Source organism: Equus przewalskii, chromosome 2 (assembly GCF_037783145.1).
Source record: "Equus przewalskii isolate Varuska chromosome 2, EquPr2, whole genome shotgun sequence".
Taxonomy (NCBI): Eukaryota; Metazoa; Chordata; class Mammalia; order Perissodactyla; family Equidae; genus Equus; species Equus przewalskii.
In genome coordinates, this window is record NC_091832.1 from 8,787,716 (window position 1) to 8,815,143 (window position 27,428).

At 43.6% G+C, this 27,428-nt stretch overlaps 1 protein-coding gene across 16 annotated transcripts in view; it reads right to left on the reverse strand.

The window, feature by feature from the left end:
• Positions 1-27,428, reverse strand: part of ELAVL4 (ELAV like RNA binding protein 4) — a 138,614-nt gene that overhangs the window by 12,095 nt on the left and 99,091 nt on the right. For all 16 annotated transcript variants that reach the window (XM_070592561.1, XM_070592526.1, XM_070592470.1 and 13 more), the window contains one exon: positions 11,350-11,453. In XM_070592561.1, coding sequence (XP_070448662.1) covers positions 11,350-11,453 — 104 coding nt within the window. The remainder of the gene's footprint in view (positions 1-11,349; positions 11,454-27,428) is intronic.

Here is a 27,428-nt window from a genome sequence, read left to right on the forward strand (position 1 = left end):
CACTTCACTGCCATGAATTTCCTCCAGCACATTCCTACAGATTCCCCTGCTTCACATCCACAGAGTACTTTCTATTTTCCAAAGTGACTTCACAAGGCTCCTCTCAGCAATTCTCCCAAGGTGGTAAGGAGGCATTGTCATTCCTCACAGAGGGGCGGCAAGACAAGGGCTGGGGGCTGCCCCTTCCCACAGCACTCGCAGGTTCCTTCACCGGTTCACAGCCAGGGCTTGGCCAGAGCAGGGTGGGAGGAACAGCACAGCCTGGGGAAAAATGTTTCCTGAATTATCCAGTAACACCGTGCCCTTTGTCTGACCCTCCATGGTACAGAAAAGGGAGAGGACTTGGGAAACACGATAAAGGCACAATCTCGGGTGTTATGAGGAGGGTAAGATGAGAGGAAAGCCATCTTCCTCTGTCCTGCAAGGTGCTCCTTTAGGAAAACACTAGCGTTAGAAGATGAGTGTTCACTCATTCACCCCCTTCCTGAGCACCTCCTGTGTGCCAGGCCCTGTGCCGGGTGCTGGGAGAGTCTTTGCTTAAGGATCCCACAGTCCATCGAGGGAAGTAAGCAAAGCAAGAGTGCAATGCAGGGCTGCTCCTGACAGGGGGGCCTCACTACCCACTCCCAGCATTTCCTTCCTTGTGGAGGGAGCCCCCTGGAGTACCAGTCTAAGCCTCTTTGTACCCTCTCACCCCCTCTTCTCCAGGGGAAATGGAGTGGCCTCTCTGAATAGGCTTCAAGAAAGGCAATGGTCATGTGAGCCTCAGATGCTGCCTACTTCCTCCCTTCTGGGAGTCAGATGCCAGCCGGAAGCACACTTTCTGTTCCAGGCTCTAAGTTCTATGGGAGCAGGCTATGCTCTCATATGGGGAAGCCTGTGGGGTCCAGAGCATCTGTGACAGGGTGTGTCAGTCTGTCAAAGTATGGGGTTCCATGTTAGGAAGCCCATTGTGTCCATGGAATCCATCTGGGCCTTAATTAGTAAGAACATGACCTTAGGATTCCATACGCTTTCCTCTTTTGTCTCATGTGTTAATTGACTTAGAACTTAGATGTGGAAAACAGGGGTGTCATTTGTTGGGCCCTTTTGAAATACAATAAGGATCTCTACGTTGACTGGATGTTTTCACGAGCTACGCATTCTATTCACAAAACTGTTAATCTCTACAACTACGGTTCATGGTAAGTGGAAATAAAGGTGACAAGTGACACTATCCTTGACACACCTTGAAATCTGATTCACAGAACTTCTTGCTAGAATTGGCCTCAAAGGTTCAGGACAGGATCCAAGACAGCTGGCCACCCACCTTACACATTTCCAAGGAGAGGAAGCTCACTCCCTTGTGAGACATCCTACACCATCACTGATTACTGGAAAGTTCTTCCTTCTACTAAGTTCAAACCTGTTTCCCCATAGCTTCGATCCTTCTCCTATTTGTATTTTAGCTGCACACACTAGGGGCATCCTTCCTGTTCTCATTACCGCTCATCTGGTGGGTCTCACTGACAGGGACCACCTAGAGCACCAGGCAACTGTATTTTGAGACAGGCCACTCTGAAGAAGTTCTCATTTATGTTACTTTAACTGAAATTGAGCATCTATTCTGGAATGGAGACAGACTTTAAGAGCAAGGGCTTTGGGGTTGGAGAGATGTGGATTTAAATCCTAACCACTTACTAGCTGTGTGCCCTTGGGGTAAGTTACTTAAACTTTCCGAGCCGTATCACTTGAATAACATAGTTTAGAAGCTTTTTAACAGAGCTGTTGGAGCGTTAAACAAGCTAACGCATGTAAGATTTCTAGGCACCATGCCTGGCACACAGTAAGTGCTCAATGAACAGCGGCTTTGATATGACTGCTATGTTCTTAGGCCTTATGCTAGACACTGGGGGCACAGACATGACTACAACAGTCCCTGATGTGCAAGGATGTTAATCTAGCAGGAGACACACACAGAGACTGATCATTTCAGATCAGGCCGCAGATTTTCCGGAATCTGTTGTAACACCCTCCTCTCAGAGTAAGCACAAACTCCCCAAGCATACAGATCCCTGGGGGACACTCATTCCAAAAAGACTAGGAAAGTGGCAGCAGAGAACAGACTCTGGTGCTGCCAGGGCATTCTAGGAGCAAACCCTCCCAGGGACCTCTGATCTCACCTCCAGGAGTAGGGAGAGAAGAAAGAAGCCAGCTGGCTCCTAGAAACAAAAGCTTTGATTGTGAGAATTGGCTTCCCCTGTGCCTGTGACTGCAGCCCTGCCCACAGGCAGGACAGGTGTCTGCTTACGAGGCCCTACGCCTCATACTTCCTCCACCCACCACCTGACACAGGATAATTTTTTTAATTATGGTCAAGACCCGATAGTAACGTTTCTAATGATTTCTGATCATGCCACCTCTTCCTGCTCAAAACCTTCAAAAGTTCTCCAGCACCTTGTGATGAAAATTCAAACCCCATCCCTGAGCATTCAAGGCCCTCTGGGATCTGACCCAATTTCTTATCTCCTGTTAACCCCTTCCTGCCCCCTATGACTCAGTTCCCACAAAAAAATGTCAGTTTTCTGAATATGCACTTAAAGTTTCTACTTCTGTGTCTTTGTTTTTGCTATTTGTTCACCATCACGGCAAAATGAACTCCTGTGCATCCTGCCAGGCCCAGCCTGAATGTTGCCTCCTCCATGAGGTCCAGGCACAAATGACTGCCCTCTCCTTGGATCCTGCAGATGATAGCCATTTCAACGGCAGCAGCTATCACACCCTGCCTCCCATCAAAGCCATCTGTGCTAATACTTCATCTGCCAGAATAGCCTGAGCGCTCTGGTGGTCTCAGTGGACCCCCTGCGGTATCTAGTCTCAAAGTCTTATGTGGGGCAGGAGCTCAATAAATACTCTCTGAATTGAAATGAAAATGTATAATATACTGTATGCAATGGATTTTAGCTCCTTTCCCAGGAGCTGACTCTGATGTGGAGAAGGAGCTAGAGGGAATCATGGAGTTGAAGAGGTTCCAAGAAGATCGTGAGAGTATCTGGCACACAGTAGGCTGGATAAATGTTTCTTTAAAAAAAAATGGTGTGGTGATAGACTTATGTGCCTTATAACCTCTTTTAAAAAGTAAGTTTAAAAATTTTCGAGGGGGCTTACTTAGTACGAGGATCTCACTGTCTGTCTAGTGGCCCCCAGAAGAGAAAGACGTCCTAAAGGTTTCATGGCCCAGTTAGTGGAAGAGCTGGTCTTGGGATCAGGGTTTCAGATACTCAGTCTCCTCACTACACTGCAACTCCTGACTCTTGCTTTATGAAAGACTGATAAGATTACCGTGGCCGCCTGGAAGCTCCATACTCCTTTCCACCATACAAAGCCTTTACATATGCTGGCTGAGGCTTAGTAAGACTCATTCTGTACTTTCGTATGCAACTCTGAAACATGTAGATGGGAAAAAGTCTCCCCCTTTCCTCATGGAATTTTCACCTTAGGGGTCATCTTGTTCACTGTCATCCTCATTCTGGGAAGCACTACTTGGACCAACCCACTATAAGCCATGATCACCTACAAGTGAGATATTATTAGTTCCACTTTCCAGATGACAAACTCTGGCTCAGTGAGGTCAAGTACTTATCCAAGGTCACAGAGCCAAACAAACTAAGACAAAGCTGGATATGACTCCAAATTCTGGGATCGTTCCACTATACCAGGCTAACGTGGACAGTGAAATAAAAGCTGTGTGCTTGGCACAAATGGCTACTTTTCCTGGAAAGTTACCGAGCTGGAAAGATCATGCTATAATATTTTATTAGTTAGACTGTTAGAGTTGGAAGGAACCATTCTGCAGTTGAGAAAGTAAGTCCAGAAAAGTAAGCTGCCCAAGGTCACCCTAGTAGTTTTTGACAGAGCTGGGACTTGATTCTCCATCTTAACTCAGAGCTCCTTTGAATGGACATCAGGGGGAAGGGAAGAGGGATGTGGCTCTATGATCTTTGATAGACCAACTGATTTGCCCAGGAGCTTCATGATAACCATGGAGAAGTGATTCTTTATTCACCTGGGCGACTGATGTTCTAGGCCAGCATTGTCCAAGACAACTTTCTGGGATCATGAAAATGTTCCAGAACTGTGCTGTTCAATCATGGTAGCCGCTAGCTACCTGTGGCTACTGAGCACTTCAAACCTGCCTATTGTAACTTAGAATCTGATCTTTTTATTTAATTTTAATTAATTTAAATTCAAATATAGATAGCCATATGTGGCTGATGGCTACTGTATTGGACAGAACAGCTCAAGGCTCAGAAACAACACAAAGTTACAGCATCTCAGAACTAGAAGGGGCCTTTAGGATCGTTTTGTCAGACTGCAGTCTGGTATAGGAATCCCTTCTACATCATCCCTAATGACTCCACTTGATGTCTGTGATAATCAGGGACTCACTACCACCCAAGGCAAATGTTCTACCCTGACAGCTGCATAGCTTCTCTTTGCAGATTACTGAAATATAGGATTGAGCTTCAGAGTAACCGTAGACTATTTTTTCCTAGAGAATAGAGAAGTAACCACTGTGGGGTGAATATATGACTGTAGCACCATCTTTGCCACCTTCCTCATTTGCCTCTGGACAGCCTATAGAGTGTCAGGTCTTTTTAAAACACAGAGCTGAGAATGGGATGCAAGACACTAGGGATGGGTTGACCAGAGTGGACAAGAAAGGACCACTATTTCCTGTGAATTGGAGTCCACAACTCTCCTAACACATCCAAGGTGTACTGAGCTTGTTTTTTTTTTAAGCGCTCACATCAACTGTTGGCTTCTTTTATACTTGTAGACAGCCAAAACCCCCAAGCCCCTTTCCACACACTTCTGAAAACCTAGGTGTCTTCCCAATCTGTACCTGTCTAATTCTCTTTTGTAATGCAGACACAGGACACTGTGGACGACCTTTAAAATACTGGGATCATATCAACCTCACTGGGCAGAGAGAGCAGGGGAACTGTATTTCCATCTCTCAAACTCCTACACCCGTATCTGAAATTATTCACTGAAAGGAAGTTAACAGGGCACTGGGAAGCAGAGCAGCCAAACAGCCTCTCTCTCAGGAGAGAAAGAGCAGCCCGGTACAACTGGGGTGGATGGGTCTCCAGTTTCCACTGGTGTTGCCATGTGCCCTCTCTTGGCTCCTTGGGGATTCAGTGATCCAGCCGCCCCTGCTGACCTTGGCAGGGAAGCACTCCCACAGCGGCTCTGACTATAGCCACACGGGGGAGGACAGAAAAATGCCTTTTTATTATTAACAAGACTGAGGGAGGCAGTCTATCATTTCTGGGTTGGGTGGTATCTGTCAGCAAAAAAATGAGCTGCTAACTCTCCGGGAAGCACTAAGAGCAGTGATAGGAGAAATAATTGCTTATGCCGAGTGCAAAGAAAAGATGCCTCAGCGGAATGGAGGCCTTTAGCAAGGCAGGTGGATCCAGGCGGAGGGAGGCACAACTCCCTGATGACCCCTGGAGAGAGAAAGCAGCGGGAGGGGCAAACTGGAACCCGCAAAACTTAAGTGTGGAAAGATCCCCTGGAGGCACAGGCAGTGCTATTGGAAGAATAAAGCGAAAATGGAGAAATGGCTAAGCAGCATGACAGCACAGACGGGTGGGATGAAGGAGTTCATCCTCCTGCCCGGCGAAGGGAGGTTTTTCCCTTCTGAAAAGCCTTCGCTCATGCACATCTTCCCCTTCTCTAGTCCTGCTCCCTCCGGAACTGGGCTGCTGCCTCATGATAAAGCTTTTTCTTCTTCTCTCACCTCCTTTCCGGACTGAGTGCCAAGCCTCCTGGGTTCACTTGGAGTGGCAGAAGCAGTCTTTTTGTCCCCTCATCCCCGACCTAGTCCTGAAAACACTCACACCTCCAGTTTGCACAACAGCTGTGCTCTGGGAATGTTTTTTTAATGTCATATCTTTATAATGTGAGTAATTGCTTAACGAAATTATTAGAAAAAGACAAGACACAAAATCTTTTGTAAACATGTAATGCAATGAGACAAGCAAGGAAATATTTAAAAATGTTAAAGGCACTGAGTTGGGAATGTCTGATATTGCCTTCATTATACGATAATGTATTTTCCAAATTATTTATAAATAAGCAGGCCTTTTAAAATGAGTTTAAAAAGCACCTAATAGAGCTATGAAAACCAATGTCTAAGGCTGATAAAAACCTACCACAGCAGCCTGTAAGTCACTGGTTTCATTCACCAAACACTCCAAATGACACACCGTTGCCAGATGAACCTTCTTGGGACTTTGAGCAGATCCCTCTCCCGCTCAAACTTTGCACAGCTTCCTACTCCCCATCCCCCTACCCCAAATCAAATGGGAACCCCTGCAGCTCCATGACCATCCCCAGCTCACTGCGTTAGAGTTGGTCCTTTGCATGTCTGTGACCCCCGTGAGATAGGAGCTTCTGGAGGGAGAGCAGCGAACGTTTCTCTAATCCTGCTCCTCAAACTCAGGTTAAAACCCAAACAGGTGTCCACTCCTCTGAAAAGTTTAGTAGGAGTGATTCCAAATCCTCACATTCCATTTAGAATCACTGTTTACTGAAGGTTCTCAGTGTAACTTGAACATCAATTCAAACCTTTGGTAAACATATCCCTCTTTTGAAGGGACTACAGAGCTATCTAATTTTCTTTGTTCCTAATTAATGTGACAAAGAGCTGAACCAATGCAACTGAATTCAAACGGACTGCTTTTTAGCAAGAGGCTGGAATTACAGTGTAAATTCAGAAGCTGCTCTCTCAGACTCATGGAGAGGTTCAGGACTGGGACAGGCATCCGGTGTGGGGTCAAAGAGTACCAGGAATCTATTTCCAGAATCCACAGCCATTTCCCCCAATGCTTCCCAGAGTCTAAAGTGATCTCTGTTGGAGACACATGTTGGGGGGAAGCCCTAAGAAGAACAAATCATCTCCACTGGGTTCAGTGCTGAAATACTGAGAAAAGACCCAGTTTCCCAATTGGGGAGCCAGGCTGCTCTGGCAGGCTAGAGCGCGTAAGCCCTTGCTCCATACCCCATGCCTCTCTGAGACACATGGATGGGATCTCCAGAGCACTGCCATCTCTGAGGCACCTAAATTCCAGGACTTAGCCCAGAACCTGGAAAGCAGGGGTCTGAGGAAAAACCATCTGAAATCAGGTCTGTCCCAGGTTGATGGCAGAAGCCCTGAATCACAAGTCTGTTTACTGAAGAACCTGGAGGAGCCACACAATTCATTCGTTTGCTTTTTAGATCTCCTTCCCATGGAGTGTAACCCATGTGTGTGCAGAGCCAAATACACACCTACACACTCTCACAGAATGCACGTGCTGCTGAGCAAAGAGGCAGTGTGACATTCTAACACTTACGACCTACTACTGCCAGAGTTATTTTTAAAACAGGTTTTTCTTACTCCAAATCTCACTTACCAACTGTGTGATGCTGGGTAAGTCTCTAACCTCTTTGGGCCTCAGTTTCCTCATTTGTATAAAGGAGAGAATAGCACCTTCTTACAGGGCTATTTTGAGGTTAGAGCCGAAGTGTGCAGAGCATATAGCCCGAGGGATGTTTCAGGGATTAAACGCTATCAAGCCTGTAAAGGGTTAGAATACTGCTGGACGCAGAGTAAATATTCAATATAAAGTAGCATTACTATTTTCAATTATTATTATTTTTATTTCTTTTCAAGTTCATGCTCACATATTATGCAGCTCTTCTTCTGGCAGAATCCTTCACAGGACCTTTGGATGCTAACTCAGCTCAAGTGCTGGCCACTTGTGTGCCTTTGGACAAGTCACTTCATCTCTGAGCCTGATCTCCAAGAGGGGTGGGAACCTGGCCACTTCCTCCCACTAAAGAAATTAGAATCCAAAGAACAACTCCTCTGCAGTCACGTGTTCACAAACATGTGCTAGGGGGTTCTGAGGAGATTTTTGTAATGCATGCTTCCAAAGAAGATACTTGCTTTTTCCAGACAGGCAAGTTCTCTGCAGTCATCCACACCACTCACAGGTGCTTACCTAACGGATCATGCTCCTTCTCTGCTTTGATGCTGTGTCTATACCAAGATTGTATTCTTCTTGAGGACAGAGGCCTGGCCTTGCCCTCCACATGCCCTCAGTATTCGCACACAGTCACACTACATACCCCTTAATAAAGGGGAAATGAGTATCTGTCAATAGAAACCATCATTCATGGGCACCTTCAGCTAGGAGCCCAGTAATGAAGCATTCACGTTCAATAGACAAAAGAGCGTTTGTGGATGTAAATTTGAGTTCAGAGGTTGCAAACTGCTTGTTTACAGGGTGACTATTAAGTTTTGTTTGGCGTTCCTACATAAGGCTTTAAAATTTTTTGAGTTGGTTTCCAATCTTTAAAAATTGGGAGATTTGGCATAAAAAAATCTAGATTTCGGTTACTATTGAATAACTGGAAGATCTGGCAACAATCTCGGCTTAAACAATCAGCAGCAGCTGAAGAATAGCTGCGCTTTTTACTGCTCTCCAGGTCACTACAGTCTCTGCGACTCCCTCAAGGCTTTCCAGAACTATCCCTGGATCTAACTGTTAATCATTAACCTTCAAAGCTTAGGAATTAACCCTTGCTTTGCTTGCATCTATGAGTGTACTACATTTAAAGTCGTGTGTTTTGCATGAAGTACTCCAGAAATGTAAAGAGGAGGGACAAACTTGACCAAAGTCTGCAAACATCTACTGGATGGCTCCGAGGAGATCTCTGTAACGCATGCTTCCAAAGAAGATACTTGTTTTTTCCAGATAGGCAAGTTATCTATTCTTTCAAGGGAGTCAGAGCAAAGAGATAAATCTCATGTCACTTATCAAAGCAAACTGAAGCAGAAGAAGTAAATAGCGGCCTGAAAGGCAGAAAAGCAATTTTAAAAAATTAATAAATGATGAGACTATTAACAGCACACAAAAAGGGTTTGCTTTTTTCTCCTCTTTAATATGATTTTTACCTTAAACACTGTGTCCCTTTAGGAAAGGGAAGAAAAGTTAATAAAGGAACCTATCACTCAAACTTAATTTTTAGTATGGCAAATAAACTGTTTTAATGAAAGGGCTGAAATCCCCAGGTTTGCACATTAAATTTTCATTTGTAGTAGAGAATGGAAATTATTGATTCAGCTGTGGCATCATGCATTTTGAATCCTACAGTGCCTCAGAAGCCGGGTGCAAATGTGTCGGCAGCATTTTGACACAGGGTGAGCACAGGGTGGGTGAGGGTGTGGGGAAAGGGATACAGAGATGAGAAGGAGGCAGACTGGCTCTTCACATAAAGAAAATAATCAATGTTCCTTGTCTCTAAGATCCACTTAGACAAGCACTGATGGCATGAAGGGCCAGGGGGTGCATTCTGAGAGCAGAAAAGCCAGGTCCACTCAGTCTTTTGGGAAATCCCAACGGCTTCATGGAATACTTTAAAAAAAAGCAGAATGGATGGCTGATGATTTGATCCTAAGCTCTTGGGGAGGTTTGATTTTCAAGAAAACTGTAGAGGAAAGAAAAGTACCTTTCTCAGTTCAAGGTCACGGTGTCCATCAAGGGAAGAGTAAATATCTGACATTCTAATGCTGAATTGACTAGCTCAGAAAAATCAATCAAACCCACAAATACAGCTCTCAACCTGGTGTGGCCTCATCAGAGTTGGGTGACATGCGCATCCCGTCTTTAAGTAAAGCATGAAAACAGGTATGTTTTTCCTTTGAAAGAAATTAATCCTCCTGCCTCTCAGAGGACTACCCCATAATTAAACAACTCTCATTTATTTCCCCCTTAGAGAATTCATAGGGATTGATTCTAAGCTGAGACTGAGGCAAGCTGAATCAAGCCCATTTTGGGGTCTTTGTGTACAACCGATTCTATGAGATCAGGGAAGCAATCATTTTCAGAAATAAGCTAAACTCAGTTGCAAAAGTAAAGCTCCTTGAAAGGATGGGAGGGAGGGAAAGAAAGAGACAAGAAAGGAAGGAAGGAAGGAAGGAAGAAGGGAAGGAAGGAAGAAGGGAGGGAAGGAAGGAAGGAAGAAAGGAAAGGAGGAGGGAAAGAAAGAGGGAAAGAAGGAAAGAAAGGCAATCACAAAATATATTCCCAAAAAGAGAAGGTTCTGTTTTGTTTTTGTTTTGATTACCTCCCAGCTAAGATTATCTTACACCAGCAGTCTCCTCTGTCAGTCTGGATGTTGGAAAAGTAGCTCTGTTGAACTAAAAAGTTTTGGTTTTGCTTTCAGACGCTGAGAGCTGGTACCATCTATAGATTTCCATTCTGGGAGAGGTTTCTCTTTTGTCCTACTTTGCGTCAGACCTGCTGTTGTGAGGATAAGGGTACCCAGGAGACACCTCCTTGTGGTTTAATAGGCTATGAAGGATGGGACTCATTAATCGGCTGGCAGCTGCCCCGAAACAGGACGCTGCCTGGAGGTGGAGGAAGAAAGGGAAGGGAGGCTGAGGCAGGCTCCGTCCAGGAGACCACCACTGGCTCTCAGAGGGGGACCTTGAAGCAAACAGCACTGCCTCCTAAAGGATCTCCACAAGGTGAAGTCTGAACCGAGGGAGTGACAATCCAGCCCCAGAAACCTCTGTCTGGAGGAGCAGGCTCTGGGTAACTGTTTTTCCTTTTCAACTTAAAACAACCCCTCCTAAGATATTATCTACTGGTCTATTATTTTTGGATTGCTAGAATGTTACTTTTTCTGTCATTCCTTTACTAAGCTCCCATCAATTTTATAGTACCCGTCCCTATTACACTAGTGTGTTTATTTATAACTCATTTTTTCCTTTTGAGTCTCGGTTAGGAAGCTTCTCTCAGCCCTTAGGTAAAGCCAAGCGGCTTGGCCTGGCACACAGGCCTCTGCCCACCTCCCATCCTCATCTTTTCATCACCTCCCCACCCAAACTTAGGCCATATTCTTCTATATGCTGTTCCCCACTCATAAGGTTTATGTACATTTTCACAGCTTTGCATGTGCTCTGCCCTCTGTCTGGAACAGGTTCCCTGCCTCATTTTCCTCCTGTGGTTCAGTTCTGGGCATCTTTGCAGACTCGGGCTCACAGGCATTTTTGGTGGGGCAGTCATCCCTGACACCCCATCTGCCCTCTGGATTGGAGGTCCCACAGCTTGTGGTCCCTTCCCTCTACTCAGCCCTCACCTCACTCTTCTGTAATGCTCTGCGTCCCCTGCTGAGTACAGAGGAAGGTAAATGTCTTTTGAATAAAGAACACCACTTCCAGCTCCCTCATAGCCTGGATTTATTAGATCAAAGAGATGAAATTTAACGAAGGCCTTCTGAATCAGGAGCCAGCATATCACCTCTTACCTTTATGGTTTTGGTCTGGAGTCTGAGTCCATTTAAAGTGTTGATGGCTTTCTCTGCATCCTTTGGATCAATATAGTTAACGAATCCATACCCTAAACTCTGTCCTGTGGAAACATTTTTTAAAAGGGGGGGAGGGGGAGAGAGAGAGAGAGAGAGAGAGTGCTCAGTATCTTTATAGATGTAACACTTCCCATTGCAGTGTGTCAAACCCTCTTCTAGCGTACGGTTCCTTTCACGCCAGAATTTACCCCCAGGATGAGAAGTTTCCAGTTCTTCCATCTCTTACTCTGGTCAGCCTTTAAACTCACAGGAGCTGCCCTAGCTGGCAATGGGTAAGTGCCCCTGCACATCCACACCATATATACACAAGTGTCCACTTAATCTGGAAGAGGCAGCACAGGATAGTGGAAAGGGAGCAGGTGTGGTTTGTTGGAAGAGATCTGAACTGGAGTCTAGGCTTTCCCTATCAGCTGTGTGACTTTGGAGCAAGGTCATTTCATCTCCTGCATTTTCCCCACATTTCTCCTCTGGAGATAACAGCACTTGCCAAAGACAGGTCTGGGAGGGTTAAGGAGATATTGTATATAAAATGCTGATCAAGGACATTGCCTAGAACATAGTAGCTGCTCAACAAAAGACAGCCACGCTATGCTCAGTCCTGTTAAACTGGGGCGATCACTCGATGCAGTGGCTGTGTCTGTTGCCCTGGTCATGCGGTCATGCCAGCCATGCCCACACTAGGAGGAATGTAGCAGGATCTGAGCAGCCACACCTGGAGATGGTTATAGTGAAGCCATGGCTAGAATTTAAAGCAGTTGCTACAAACGATTTGTTGCCCTTATCATCCCCCCAGCCCAGAACAACACAAAAAAGGGAGGGGGTTCCACTGGAAAGAACCGGGGAGCTCCTGACAGAAAGGGGAGAGTGCAAACATATTCTGCAAAGAGAATTTAGCTACTTTAGGTGGAGATGGCATCAACTTGTCTGCAAAGAGAGGTAGCAAGTGACAGGGCTCCCCCCTAAGTGAAATAAAAATAATGTGCTTGCGATCGTGCCACTGATTATAAATAGTCCATCAGCTCTGCCATGTGTCATCAGCCAGAAATATCATTAGGAAACTTTACATTTTCTGACATACCCTTTAAGAAACACAGAGCTTAGGGTGGCTGCAAAACCAGCTTGAACTTCCCAGGCAATGTTATTGATTTGTGGGCGGCAGCAGAGCCGAAGGGGAGGAAAATGACAGGACATCACATGTCAGGGAGGAGTGATTACATAAAGCTCTCTTTGGAATACCGGGGCCAGGGCTGGGAGATAATACAGCAAAAAGCCTGCCATGTCCTGGTGACAGGAGCCCATTTCAGCAGCCAAAAAATCTTTCCAACAGCTTCTGTTTTGCTGGTAAATGTCTGTGTTTGTGTTGGTTGTAGGAGGGAACCTGGGAAAACAAGTTGGGTTCTGGATCAGAAAATGGGTGACTTTGCTATCCTTTACAGGATGGAAGCAAGGAGAATCATGAGGAAACAATTGCATTTTTGTCCTCAAAATGAGAAACCCCAAATGGTAATATTTTCCATTAAGACATTCCTTTGTGTTTTGAAATAACAGGGTAAGAATAGGAAAGACAGGGGCAAATTTGGCCAGATATGCCTTTCACCAGCCAGACTTAGTAACTGAAGAAGGAGAGAATGTTGAGCATATTCCAGGTGCTGGGACCCTTCTCATTGCAGGTCACTGTGCATGTGTGGTGTGTGAGTCGGGGGTGTGTGTGTGTGTATGCAGGAGAGTAAGAGTGAGAGAGAGAGGTGTGTGTGAATTACAAGACCCTGCCACATGTTCCAAGAAACATTTGCAAATCCAAAAATATAAGAGACTAATTTCATTGGTTTAAAAATATCATTTATCCAAAATTTGGCTCCACCTCATCAAGCCTAACTAAGCCCTCCTAATTAAATCCATTTTCATTATGCAAATTTATTAGTCCTATTTACCTGGTATATGAGAGAGGCCTTAAAAATTGCTGTACTAAAATATTCTTACAGATTAAAGACTTGAATGTAAGACCCGAAACCATGAAACTTCTAAAATACTCTTACAATTATTTCTTTTAAACAGTCATGTACCAAGTTGAGCTGCTTTTTAAAGGGCATTTTTAAAGCAATAATCTCAATGATAAAGCTTATGGATGAGTTCTAGGAACGGGTCAAATAGTCAGTCTATCAGGCTAAATATGATTTGTGTAAAATTAAAATGAAATGTGAAAAAATATAGACAAAACACTTACTACTTAACTGCAAACACTGGACCTAAATCCAAATAGTTCATGATTCATCACAATGATGGAATACATGTGGAAGAATTTATTGCGCCTACTAGTGGTGCATGTTCCCTGGTAAACTATCTTTCTTTCTAATTATTCACATATTTATAGCAGCCCTGGTGGTCTAGTGGTTAAGCTTCAGTGTTCTCACCACCACGGCCCGGGTGTGTTTCCAGTTAGGGAACATCACCCGTCTGTTGGTTGTCATCCTGTGGCTGCATGTTGCTGTGATGCTGAAAGCTATGCCAGTGGTATTTCAAATACCAGCGGTGTCATCCATGGTGGACAGGTCTCAGCGGAGCTTCCAGGGTAAAAGAGACTAGTAAGAAGGATCAGGCTACACACTTCCAAAAAAAGTGGCCATGCAAACCCCATGAATAGCAGTGGAGCATTGCCTGATACAGCACTGGAAGGTGAAAGGATGGAACAAAAAGACGGGGAACGGTTCCACTTTGCTGTACTCAGGTCTCCAGGAGTCAGATTTGACTCAATGGTACTAACAACAAAAAATAAATTCAGTGGGTATGATTTTTACATTCTATATTTTATCTTTGTTTTAGACTTTTCCTTCAGGAGGAAGGAAAACACTCAGGTCCTAGGAAGGTTCTGAAGGTCAAGGGAAGGAAAGGACTCCTGTCCGGCAAGATGTGTCATACCTCCCCGCGCATGTATCAGCCCCAAACCCACCATCACCTTAGCACCTGACTGCAATTAGCACAACTGTATTAGCCTCATCCGCTCTGCGTTTAGAGAGAGACTGCATTTAACATCAAGAATGAGGGTGCTTTGGGGAAAACTAAAAACCAGATGAATATCATTTCAGAAAGGAAGGGGAAAAAAGAATGGCGATTCTCCTTGATATAAAATAATGAACTGCAAACTCTAAAACAGAACACTGCATTGAAAAGAGGAGGACAGAAGCAGGACGACTTGCCTGTGAATTGAAAGATAAGAGATAAACTGGCAGCACGATGAAATGACCTGTGGTTAGCCTAGTTCACGAACAGGCTTCTTCATGTGCTTCTTGCCATTGTAGGAGGAGTTCAGCTTAAGCTAATAAAAAATACTTGATGGAACCAAGTAATCTCTTTTAAAACACTCTAGAACTAAGCATTCTCTTTTTAAAATCCTCTAGAGAGGATTAAATCCCTAGGGAGAAAATATAAAAACTCAAGCCTTATTTCTTTCAGAAACTGTTTCAGTAGTAGAGTAAAATGAGGAAGAATTTTGTTTTAATTTTGGTGGCCATATATTGCTGATGGATTTTGGATTTGCAGTTCTGTATTTAAATGTACATAGAAATATATAGACGAGACACATTCACAAAGAATACCAACACTATTTCCATGGGGACCAAGAGAGCCACCATGCTGGGAAGGCCCAGGGGACCCAGTGTGGAGCCTAGAGCTAAGTGTGTGTGTATCTGCCTCCCAGAAATAGATCAGATCCTTTTATTATTCTTCCACCCCCCTACATAACGACATCTTCTTCCTTTATCAGTAGAAGCAAGATTTGATCATATAGGTATGACGACAGTATTTTCAGAACAGAAAATTAAAACGAATTTTATTTTTGTTCTCAATTTATGAGTTAATTTTGATAGCAAGGTGAACAAACAAAAAAACAGGTCACTGAAGTTATGTATCCTGAATAATCAATAAAGAAAAAATAAAGTCAATAAAGAAAAGATAAGATAGTAAGATACGAAGACTGCCTCCAAAATGTAGAAACTATAGTGAATATCTGGCTCCTTGATGCCCAGGTGATCTACAATCCTTCCATGTGACCAGTCCTTAATAGTCCTGTCCAGCAGGCATGGGTGAGGGGTCCCCAGGGACCACACATGGGCAGGAAATGAATTCTTGGCAGTTTGGGATGGAAACTTAAAGTTAGAATGTAGTTTCCAAGGGAAAACTGTTATACATAATAGTGACATTTTAAGGCACTTCAGCGTATTTTGGATTAAACGCGTTCTTGTTTTTAACAAGCTCTTCTTAAATGTGAACCTGAATATCTCTGTTTTTATAAATTGCTCACATGTGCACACATACACACAAACACATGATGTGTTCTCCAACTATGACATGGCAATATCTCTATTCTGTTACAATAATCTGTTTACCTAACTTCTCCCCTTAGAAACCAAACACTTCTCCCCACAAGAACTAGCTTATAAACCTTGGCATCCTTGAACATAGTAGGTACTCAACAAATATTGGATAAGTGAAAGAATGGATACACACATTTGTACTAATTCTCCATTTCTGGGAGTATATGACCAGAACGTTTTTATGTTCAGGGGAGAAGAGGTAAAGAAAAGAGTACCTGGAGAATTCATTTTGCATTTGTGAGAAAGGGAGAACACGACAAGCTGACACCAGGGACTGGAACACAACGCACAAACCAAAAATGTCCTGGATGGGTCCTCCTCCAGCACAGATGAGGGGAACAATAAAAACCATCCCTGCCGCCCTTCCCTCAGAGACTCTTGAGTTTCCAAAGTGCTTTCCCACCCATTCTGTCACACTTGATTCTCACAACAACCTTGTGGGAGAGAGAATCATCCTCTCACAGATGTGGAAACCGAAGCTCAGAGAGAACAGTGATTTGCCCTATTTATATATTACAGAGCTGAATCTTAGTCTAGATCAGCGTTGGCAAACTTTTTTATGCGTAGGGTGAGGTAGGAAATAGTTTAGGATTGATGGGTCCTCTGATGTCTGTCATGCCAACTCTGCCACTGTAGCATGAAAGCAGCCATAGACAATATGTAAACAAACGAGTGTGGCTGTGTTCCAATAAAACTTTATTTAGAAACACAGGCAGTGGGCTCAATTTAGTCTTTGGGCCATAGTTTGCTGACCTCTTGGTCTAGACCTTTCGACTCCAAATCCATTACCCTTTGCCATAACCACAGTTACTCCCTGTGAGCTAAAATGTTATTGACAACTATTTTGAAACTCTAATATACCTCTGAGTCTTTTTTGAATCATCTAAAAAAAAGTAAATTATCTTCAATAGTTTGTGTTAAGCATTTTTATTATATTCAGACTTTAGGAAGTGTCACCATCATAGCTGATTACAACCCCTCATTTTCCTAGTCATTCTGGACAGAAGTTGTTTTCCCTTGCCTGTGGGGTCCTAGGGGTTATGACAGCAGGACCCTGAATGAGACATCTTCACGGCTGATGGCAGCAGCAGAGAAGCTGTCCCCTCGCAGGGCTGGATGGAAGGAACCTCAGCATTTCTGCACTGCCAACCTGCACACCTTGCTCTTTCTTTCTTCAAAAGTCGTCATTCTCCAGAAACCTAACAGCTACTTCCCTTATCTGCAGAGCCCCCAAGGGGGCAGCCAGATGGGTAGCTGCTGTTGATGAAAACTTCTGAGTTGAGTAAGGAAATTTTGTGGATGTTAGAACCCCTAGCTCAGGCTGAAATTCTGTTCTCAAAGCACATGATAAAACCCCCAGTCACCTCAAGATCACCTGCATGGCAGTAATCCACACGCTGGGTTAACCGTAGCAAACTTTAAATTCCAGGACTCCCTTCCTGCCAGTCCCTCGATGACTTTCCCTGCTGCCAGCTGCTCAAATCTACCTGAACACACCCAAAAGACGGACAGAGAGAACAGTGGCTGTTACTGTATGCATATGTGTTTGGGGCTCAGACCACACTTGCTGTATAACTTTGGTTAGGTCCTTTAAGCTTCACCGGCCTGTTCCCTTATCTGGAAAAACAGGGATGATCCCTTATCCTCACAATCAAAGGATCACTGTGAGGATTAACTGTGTTAACACGTAGACTAACAGCAGCTACGATTTATTCAGCACCTACTTTGTGCCAGGCACTATGTTAAGTGGCCTACTAATGTTACCTAATTTAATCCTGTGTGAAATGGCTACCAATAGGCCCATTGTGCAGATAAGGAAAATGAGGCTAAAACACGTTAACTAATCTGCCCAAAGTCAACCAGCAAGTAGATTCCATAGCTAGGATTTGAATGAGCCCAGGTCTGTGTGACTTCCCAGCTCATGCTTTCTCCTCACGGGGTCTGGGCTCTGTGCAAGGGCACAGCAGAGTCTGGCATCAGGTAAGGACTCAAGGGGATGCACACACCCTGTGCTGGTGTCTCTTCCCCTTCTTAACACTGACTGGAGACACTTCGAGATTCTGGAGCATCCATGGCTCTGCTTCCTCCCATCCCACCTCTTGGGTGTTTACACTGTGTTGGGCCATCTGAATCTTCTTGGCTTTTCTTCTGCAGACTCAGTGTTACTAGAGCCAAGTAGTCAAAGAATTTATTTTTTTGTAGTTCACACAATTGCCTCAAACTAAGCATGGTTTCAAGTCTTGCTGCTCTAAGTGTGGTTCCAGCACCAGCATCATTGGCATCATCTGGGGACATGTAAGAAACGCAGCTTCAGCTTTTGCTGTGTGACTTCAGCTAAGTTGGTTTCCGAGAAAACTACATATCTAATCCACAGTAACAGGGAAGGAAAGCTCTGATAGGAAAGCTCTCAGAATTACTTAATACAAGTTATTTCTTCTCATCCCTAAATTTTGCTTTCCTGCTTTGCCCTTTTCTGCTACAGTAATCTCATCTGTAAAATGGACAATACTATTTTTTTCATGGAGTTATTACGAGGATTAAAAGTGATAATGCATGGAAACTGCCTGCCATACAACAGATGTTCAACAGATATTGGTTCCTTTTCTTTCTTCTCCCACGCCCCATCAGATACTGCCTTACACTGTTGCCTATGAGGATGCTCTCTCCTCGGCGAGGCCCCACCCTCCTCGAAGATGGAGAACGTTTCAGATGCTTTTCTTTCATATTGGAGCACATAATATGTAATAGGCACATAAATTCCACATGTAACTGGCACCAACTACATGCTAGATACTATGAGTGGGCCCCAAAATGACCAAGAAATTATTCCTGACTTCAAGGGACTTACTACGTAGATGAGAAAGACTGATATAAGAATTAATTATAGCTCAGCAAAAATAATAAATTGACCAAAGATTTTTCTTTTAAAGCTATATATGGGAACAGAGAGGAAGTGGAGACTGATTCTGACTGGGCAGAGTAGGGAAGGCTTCCTGGAGGTGCGGGCATTTGAGCTGGGCTTTGAAGAAGGAGTAGAATTTGGACAGGATTCCCTGTCAAAGGGATGAGAGTCCAACCTGGGGTTGTATCTGAGCAGTATATTAATTTATCCACAGGTATTTATTGAGCATCTGTTATGTGCCAGGCATACTTCCATTCACTGGGAATACAGCAGAGAACAAAAAATACTTGGCTTCTGCCATCACTGAATTTATACTCTGACTGGGGGTGAAGCAGCAAGATAAGAAACATAAATAAAATATAAAGTCGGCAGATGATAGTGAGTTCTAGGGAGAAAATAAAGCAGAGAAGGGGGAAACACAGTGTGGGGCATGAGGTTATAATTTTTTAATAGAGTGGTTAGGTAAAGCCTCACTACTAAGGTGACATGAGAGCAGAGACCTGAGGGAGAGGAGGCAACAAGTTCCCCCAACCTGAGGGAAGAGCATTCCAGGCAGAGAGAATCTTATGTGCAAAGACCCTGAGGTAGGAGCATGCTTGCCACGTTGGAGCAATGGAACATGAGGGCAACCCACCACTGCACTTGTCAAATGACTGAAAAGAGGAAAGGGGCACCCCTGGTTTCTTCAAGCTGATTCTACGGTGCTGCTGAAGAAGACGTGTGTGAAAGCCACCCCAGTCCCCACCCCTCAACTTTGCACACCAGGAAAACACCTTCAGTGACACACCTTTTCAAAACTGTCTCTTAATGTATCTCTGTTCCCCACTAGACTGAGGAAAACTTGAGGCCAAGATGATATTTTATTTATCTTTGTACCCCCAGGACCCACCAAAGGGTCCTTGACACTGTTGGACATCCAGTAAATGTCTGTTGGGTGAATGAATGCATATCATCTATTCACACACATATTTACATCCTCTTAACCACACTCAATCTGCCATAAATCAACGAGAAAGGGATCAGGAAGAGAAGCAAAATCTTTTACCAGGGCCTCATCTGTGTCCAGAGGACGTTAGTAAGACATATGGAAGCAGACCTCATAAGACACATCTAAAAGACCTGCAGGCTTTGGTCGGAAGGAGAGAAGACTCTACAGGTGCTCAAAGCCCCTTCTAATATTTGAAAGGATGTCATGGGAAGACAGGAGTAGACTTGTTATATGGGGCCCCAAGGAAGAGAATGAGAATCAGGCAGTAGAAGAAAGGGAGTAGATTTTTGCCTTGATAAAAGAAAGAACTCTCTAATAATGATTTATAAGGATGAGGGCTGCCTTGTGAGATGATAAGGGCCCCAAGGCTAGAAGTGTGCAAACAGAGGCCAGATCTACATTTTATCAGGAGATGCTGCCGCAGTCAGTAAGATGGACACATAAGATTCCTTCTAATGCTAAGATTCAAAGGTTCTAAATTATATTTATTTTAGACCCAATGCTCACAACTGGTTTCAGTTGATCCTGATTTCTAACTGAGAAAATAAAAGTAATAGAGAATATTTATTAAGCATCTACTATGGGTCAAGTACTTTACATATACCATTATTTAAATCTTTACAATCTCTGAAGTAGGCATTTCTATCCTTTTTTTATAGAAGGGGAAACTGAGGCCCAGAAAGTAGAAGTAATATACCCAAAGTTACCTGGCTAGAGAAGTGTAGCCAGGCCCATCTGACTCCAGAGCCTGGCATGTTCTGCTGTGCTCTGGTTTCCTGAATATGTACTCATTTGTACGTTACACACCTGCCCTGACACAGCACAGTGTGCTTGAGACTTTGAGAGCGCCTGGGTTTTCTGGTCCTATCTCCAAGTCCTCATTCTTTCTATTTAATTCTAGTATATACTCCAAAGTATCCAGTTCCCATCTTCCAACTTGCTTGTGCCTGTCAAACTAGATCACAGAATGACAGTCTTGGAAAGGACTTTAGTATCCATCATCTCCAAGTCACTTCTACAGATTCAGAAACTGAGGACCCAGGAAGAAGCAAGAATTCATGGTCTGGTAGGAAAGTCAGAGCTATGAATCAGTAATGATAGTGGAATATCGTTCAGTGTTATGACAGTGAGAAGGAGAGAGGGCTTTCTGGAGGACATACCTGAGCTGAGACTAATGTGAAAAGATTGATAGGAGACAGCCAGGCAATAGACAGACAAAGGCATTCCAGAAGGAGGGGGCAGCGTAAGCATCCATCCCGTGAGGAGAAAGGACTGTCACTCAGTTTACAGCCATCACTTCCAGGAGGCCGCTGGTTGTTGACATCAACCTGAGCTGTCAATACCATTTCTAAGTTGAATCTGTGCTCAGATGCATATATGAGACCTCCCCATACCTCTGGTAGAGATTCAGGAATCATTTAGGCATCTGAAATTTTAAGTGCGTCTGCTCTCTGCCAACAACAAACACTATTAACAAAGACAGGACCCAGCCTTCCTTATTCTGAATTCCCAAAGTATTTAAAATCACATTCAGCTAGTACTTGGTTATTTCCAGAGGCTACATTCTGTCTTCCTAAGTAGATATAATTTCCCAGAGGTTGAGAACTTATCATGTGACATCAGGATGGAAACAAGCAAAGCACTTGGCCCACAGTGGGCATTCAATATAAGCTTGTCAAACTAAATGCATTTCTTAGTGGACCCTAAGTTCCTCAAGGGTAGGGATATGGGTCTTATTGATCTTGGTATGACCAATGTCGGGCACATAGCAGGCTTTCAATAAATCTACGATGAATGGATGAATGAATGAATTCAATAAGCAAATGAGTAGTGACAAAAATAGCTATCATTTTTTGTGCTCATTATATGCCAGTCACCGTACCGAGTGTTTTGTTTTATTTTTCCAGCTTTCTTGAGGTGTAATTGACAAATAAAACTGAAAGCTATTAAAGTGTACATCGTGATGATTTAATATACATATACATCTTTTTTTTTTTTTTGGTGAGAACATTTAAGTTCTACCTGAGTGCTTTATTTCTATCATCTCATCTACTCCTTAAAACAATCCTACAAGGTAGACATCATCACTGCCATTTACAATCAGAGACCGATGTCCAGAGGCCTCAGATCCAAGACCCAAGTCCATCTGGCTCCACAGCTCATACAGGCTTTTAATAGAGCTTCCTGACTTCGGAGAAGATATCAACCAAACTGCTCAAGTAAATGTAAAGCAATGCCTCTGTTACTGGGGTAAAGCACATGGAAATTCACGAGTTTATACGATGACTTCCAGCAGTCCCCAAGCAGGAAGGACCAGTTACAAAGCTACACTATTCCATAAAGAAAGCCAATCAATGAATTCTCAAAGGAGTTTTGTTTTGTTTTTAACCTCTCTTGGTTTGCCCTATAAAATAAGTTGCTCCACAGGACAGATCTTTAAATATACCTTTCAATAATAAACCTCAATAAATGAAAAAACTGAACTAATCTGAACCCTATTTTTCTCCTGTCTGTTCAGCAAAGAAAGGCAATTCATAAGATAAAAAGCTAGTACCAACTACTCAGTTTAAAAAAGACCGAAAGGAAAAAATATTCTAGGTGATATACCGGAGACAAAAGAAGACTCAGTGACAACTACCTCACCTTCAGCATTCATCACACACAAAGAAGTGTTCAGACTGATGACCCTGGGGCAATGAAAGATTCTTAATCAAACCAACGTTAAATTAAATTATGTTCAGAATATTCTTACAGACAGGAAAGAATAGTCACACATTTAAAAATATTTTTAACAAGGGTTGAAACAAAAAAAGGAGGATTTTGGCAAACTCCCAGCTAGCCAGAGAAATGAACCAGAATTCTTAATTCGTGGTTGGCTTACTCTCACATGAAACAAAGGTCTGGATGTCAGGCAGACTAGACTTTCCACCCAGAACGGATGCCAACCAACAGGTGACTCCAGAAATGCAGCTGATGTGAGACGGCAATTTGGCAACAAAGGAAGAAGAGGTAGAAAAAGTTATCAGGTTAATACTAATTACATACACTGTAATTAGCCTTCGGGCAAAATGAGACTGTCTGTGGGTGAAAGGAATTGCTGTATTTAACACTAAGACAATGGCTTCCAAAACTCCTATCAAACACAGTTCTTATAAAGGGCACGCGGAGGCTGCTGATATTATGTTGGGATTTAGATTAAATGAGATAACTTACGTGAGAGGGCTGGCATAAGGTAAGGCTTCAGAAATACTGACTGAATATAAATCTATCAAGACTGCCTGTATTCATAACCAAAGAAAATTCATGGCTCTTGACGAGGAGGTGAGATAAATAACTTGTCTGTGCAGAGATAAGTCAGGATGTCAAATATGAGCCAGAGAAGGACTGTCTGAGAACCTCTGTCAGTGTGTCATTTCTGAAATAAGGGCATGGGGCTCTCTGGCCGTAGACTTAACCACGACTATCCATGTGAGATGCAGAGGTGAGGACTCCCATCCCTATTGTCAGGAGTTCACTGATGGTAAAGGACCAGATGTGAAGCTCACCACTGTGGTCTGACAGCTCAGTCTGATCCCAACAAATATCAAAAAAGAAGGAAATCCCCCAGATCCATGAAAAATAAAAGAAACAAGAAACAAAAGTATGTTTTCCGTTTTCATCACCATTCAGCTTGTAGGTGAGAAATAAGACATAAAGAAAGAAAAACCCAAGAACAAAAGAACTCATGCAGAAATGGGTCTGTAGAGTAGGCATTAAGGAAGGAAGCCATCTTCCTTGATTTTTTTAAAAGCTAAGGGCTTCTCAGGGAATGGCTACACCAAGCAATTGTGACTGGCCTCATTACACTCAGTCAAGTACCCGGGAGAGATGAAAACGACGGAGCGCCCGGGAATGTGTGCAAGAATCACAAAATGTAAACACATTCTAATGGCTCAGCTGTTTCAGGCAATGGAAAATGAAATGTCACCTGACATCAGGAAACCAAATGAACCCATGATTTAAATCATGCCCAGAACATTCTTAGTACTCAGTAATTTTCCACAAAAGTGCCCAGTATGTGATGGGACTGTGCTGGTGCTAGAGACGGATCCATATGGTGGCATTTTCTGTTCCTCTTGGCAGTTGGTAAGACTTTCCCAGGACACCAAGGCCTTCGCTTGCCCACCCATGTGCAGGAGAGGACCCCACCTCTTTCTTAACAAAAGAAATAAGGTCATTAGGTAGGAAATGCCCCAAACTGCCTCCTTCCCTTCTACTCGCAGACTCACCCCTAACAGAGCTCCCTTCTTCCCTCCTGGCTTAGAATGTGGAGTTCACAGAACACTAAAGAAAAAAACGTTCCCTGGGGTACTATTACGTATTATACCATTTCTTTTAAGATTTACAATGCATACTAGCACAGACTCAGGGAAGTAGTGATAAAAACAAATCCCTTTTTAACTTGGTTTACTTGAGTTTCTCAAACTCATTTGGTCACAGAACCCCTTTTAAAAAACATATTTACCTACTAAACACATTTGGGAAAGACTTAGATGAGATTCCCAAAAGAACATTACTCTTTGAAACAGGACTGAAGAGTGCCTCAGGATACAATCACCCTAAGCTGGGGGTTCTGGGCCCCAACTCTGAGCTACAGGTCCTGGGGTATCAGAGGGGCCGGCGGAAAAAAGGAAACCAAGCCAAAGAATACTTCTAAGGCCTCTTTTCACTGTGATAGTCTATGATTCTGTTTCTCAGAAGACATTACATAGACTTGCTTCTGGGATAATCTAGACACAGGACAGAGATGCACATTGGGGAGCAGGTCAGACATCTGCAGACATATTTTTAATGTCGGTCCAAGTTTGGTTCTAGCTCGCTATGTGTCAGCAGTCGGCATGCAGTGAGGTCACTAGAAGGACCAAGACCGAAGGAAAAAACAAACATAATTGCCTGTGGCTGTATGGACATCCAAGCAGGAGCACACATGTGTAGGCGCACACATACAGGCACACATATGCACACTATCTGTCCTTAACTACCTAGGCTTATGACCCTGGGAGGCAGTATAGGATTACAGATAAAAAATAGAGGCTTTGGCGTCATACAAACATAGATTCAACTTTTCTCTGCCACTTAGAAGCCATGTGACCTTGCACAAGTTACTTAACCTTTCTGAGCCCGTTTCTTCACCTGTGAAAGAGGGCTAATTATACCTACACCTCACAGAGCTGCTGTAAGAATTATATTACTATATGCCAGGTGCTGTTCTGAGTGTTTTCCATATATCGATGCTCACAATAATTCTATCAATATCCCTGTTTTACAAATGAGGAAACCAAGGCACAGAAGGGGTAAGAATTTGCCTGTTATATGACTAATAAATAGTGAAGTTGGGATGCAAACGCAGGCCGTCTAGCTCTTAATCACTAGGCTATCCTACCTAGCACAGTCCTGGCTTGTAGTAGGTCCACGATATTCCCCTGGAAGACAGAGGCCCACATACACAAATACACAAACACCCTGCAACCTCCTCTTCCTCTCTGGTTTTTAAAACGTGCTGTTTTTGTCATTAGTGAATTACACAGTGCAGTTCAAGTGGGCAGCATGCAGACACCAGCTTCCCAAACACAAGGATCCTATGTGGCTGCTCAAGGAACAGAAGAACAAACTCAACCCTGAGAAATGTTAGTTCCTTCTGAACGATGACTCACAACTGCTATCTTCACAAACAGCCTGCTAATTAAACTTTCTTATGAACTCTGCTAACCAATTTTTCCAATGCATAGAGGAAAAATCATTCATTATAGACCGGAATCCAAAATCTAATATTAACAGCACAAGTAGGATCTGTGGCATTGTAATTTGATCAGCTTGAGCATTAATAACCGTTAGACACTGATGTCTGAGAGAGTTAATCAGCTTTTGTTGAGATGTATGTAGATAACTGAACAAAACATCTGGAAGGCAGATTAGAAAGCAAAGCTAGCTTATCACAGGGCGTTCCGTATTTGCTTCACTCTCATAAATCCCCTGCTTACAATGTCGTATCTTCTAGGTGACCATAGTAATATCTTGAATTGGTATAGTATTTTAACGACTTACCCACACGTTAGCAGCTTGTCTGACATCACTACATATAGTAAGGTAGAAAGAGTCAGTGTTATTATCCCCACTTTATGCACGACAATCTGAGGCACAGAATGGTTTCAGCCACCGAAAGTTCTACAGCTAGAGCTAGAATGAGAACTTGGTGGATCCTTCCATTTTATTATGTTGCCCCTCATAAAAGTGGCTTGATTTTAAAAACAATCTCAGAAATCATCCTGACATTTTCAAATATTGAACTAAAGGCTTCACTTACAATCTTCCAGAACCACTAAAACTGTTGTTCATTATTACTGTAGCTATTTCTGAGGCTTACTGGATGCACCCTACACAGCCACGTTCACGACTCAGGATGAAACAGCAAGAACATGGGGAACCCTTTCTGTGAAGGTTTCTCATCCCAGCTGGCAGCAGCATGTGGTCAGACAGACATGGGTGCACAGACAGCTTGGCCACTTGCCAGCTGTGTGACCTCAGGTCAGTCACGTTAAACTCCATAAGCCTTGGTTTCCTCATCTAAAGAAGGGGGCCACTATTACCTCCTGAGGTTGTGGCCAAGATTAAATGAAATAACAAATCCAGAGAGCCTGGCATCCAGCGGCACTTAATAAATGTAAGTTGCCATTCCATTCTCCTGCCTTCTCATATGTTGTTTCCACTTCCTACTTGGAATTATATAACTGAGGACCGAACCAGGAACAGATACCCACTTTCCCTTTCCTCTCTCCTTATCCATCTGTTGGCCAGGTAAGACCTTTGGTGAGAAGAGGGAAGGACTTATGAGACAGAAGGGGCCCCTCCCATTTATAAGCTGCTTTAGTTTACAGGTGCCGTCACATGTGTCACCTGGTTTGAACTCACTAGTGCCATCCAAAGAAGGGAGGGAAAGGATTTACCTTTTTACTGCATATTGAGAAAACGGAGGTCCAAGGGGATAACATGACTTATATAAGGCCATGTACACACTTATTAGGTATGTGTGTGAGTGGGGGTTGAGGGATGGTGCAGGACTTTCATTGAAGTCTGTCTCGCTTCTGCTTAGTTCATTGCACTGTGTCTGGTATTTCTGACGGGGAGGCATATGGGGAGGGCGGGGGTGTGTATATGTATTTTGGGGAGTGTGGAGCTCTTGGGTATCTCTTTTGTACTTAGAGGGTAGTCTGTCTCATTGGGAAGCCTCCACTGACTGGTGAGGGGCACTAGGAAGAGAAAAACGTGGCTGAGGACCAGTTCCAGTTTCTAGGGTCAGGACCAGGAAGCGAGAGTGACATTCGATTTGCCTGTTTGTTGTCCAGCTCAGGGTCACGGGCAACGGTGAGCCTGCCAGAACTCAAGCCAGGAACCCTCACCAGGAAGAGTGAAACAGAGGACTAAAGTTCCTGTATGCCCAACCTTGGGGTCTGAGGGGAGGGTGAAGACTGAAGAGACTCAGAAGCCAGTAATACCTCAGTTCAGGGCAGCAGGCAAGGGACACCTCCTTTGGCACACTGTTTACACCCTATGTTAATGAAAACGGGGGACTTCACTTGGGCAGCTTTTCTGTGTCACTGCTTGCCCTGGCCATAAAAAACAAGTCAATAAAGTTGATGGGTTCAAGCAAGAAAGATGAGAAAAGGCAAACTCTATGTATGTGATTTCAGGCTTCATATCCCATCCTGTATTATAGCTGGCA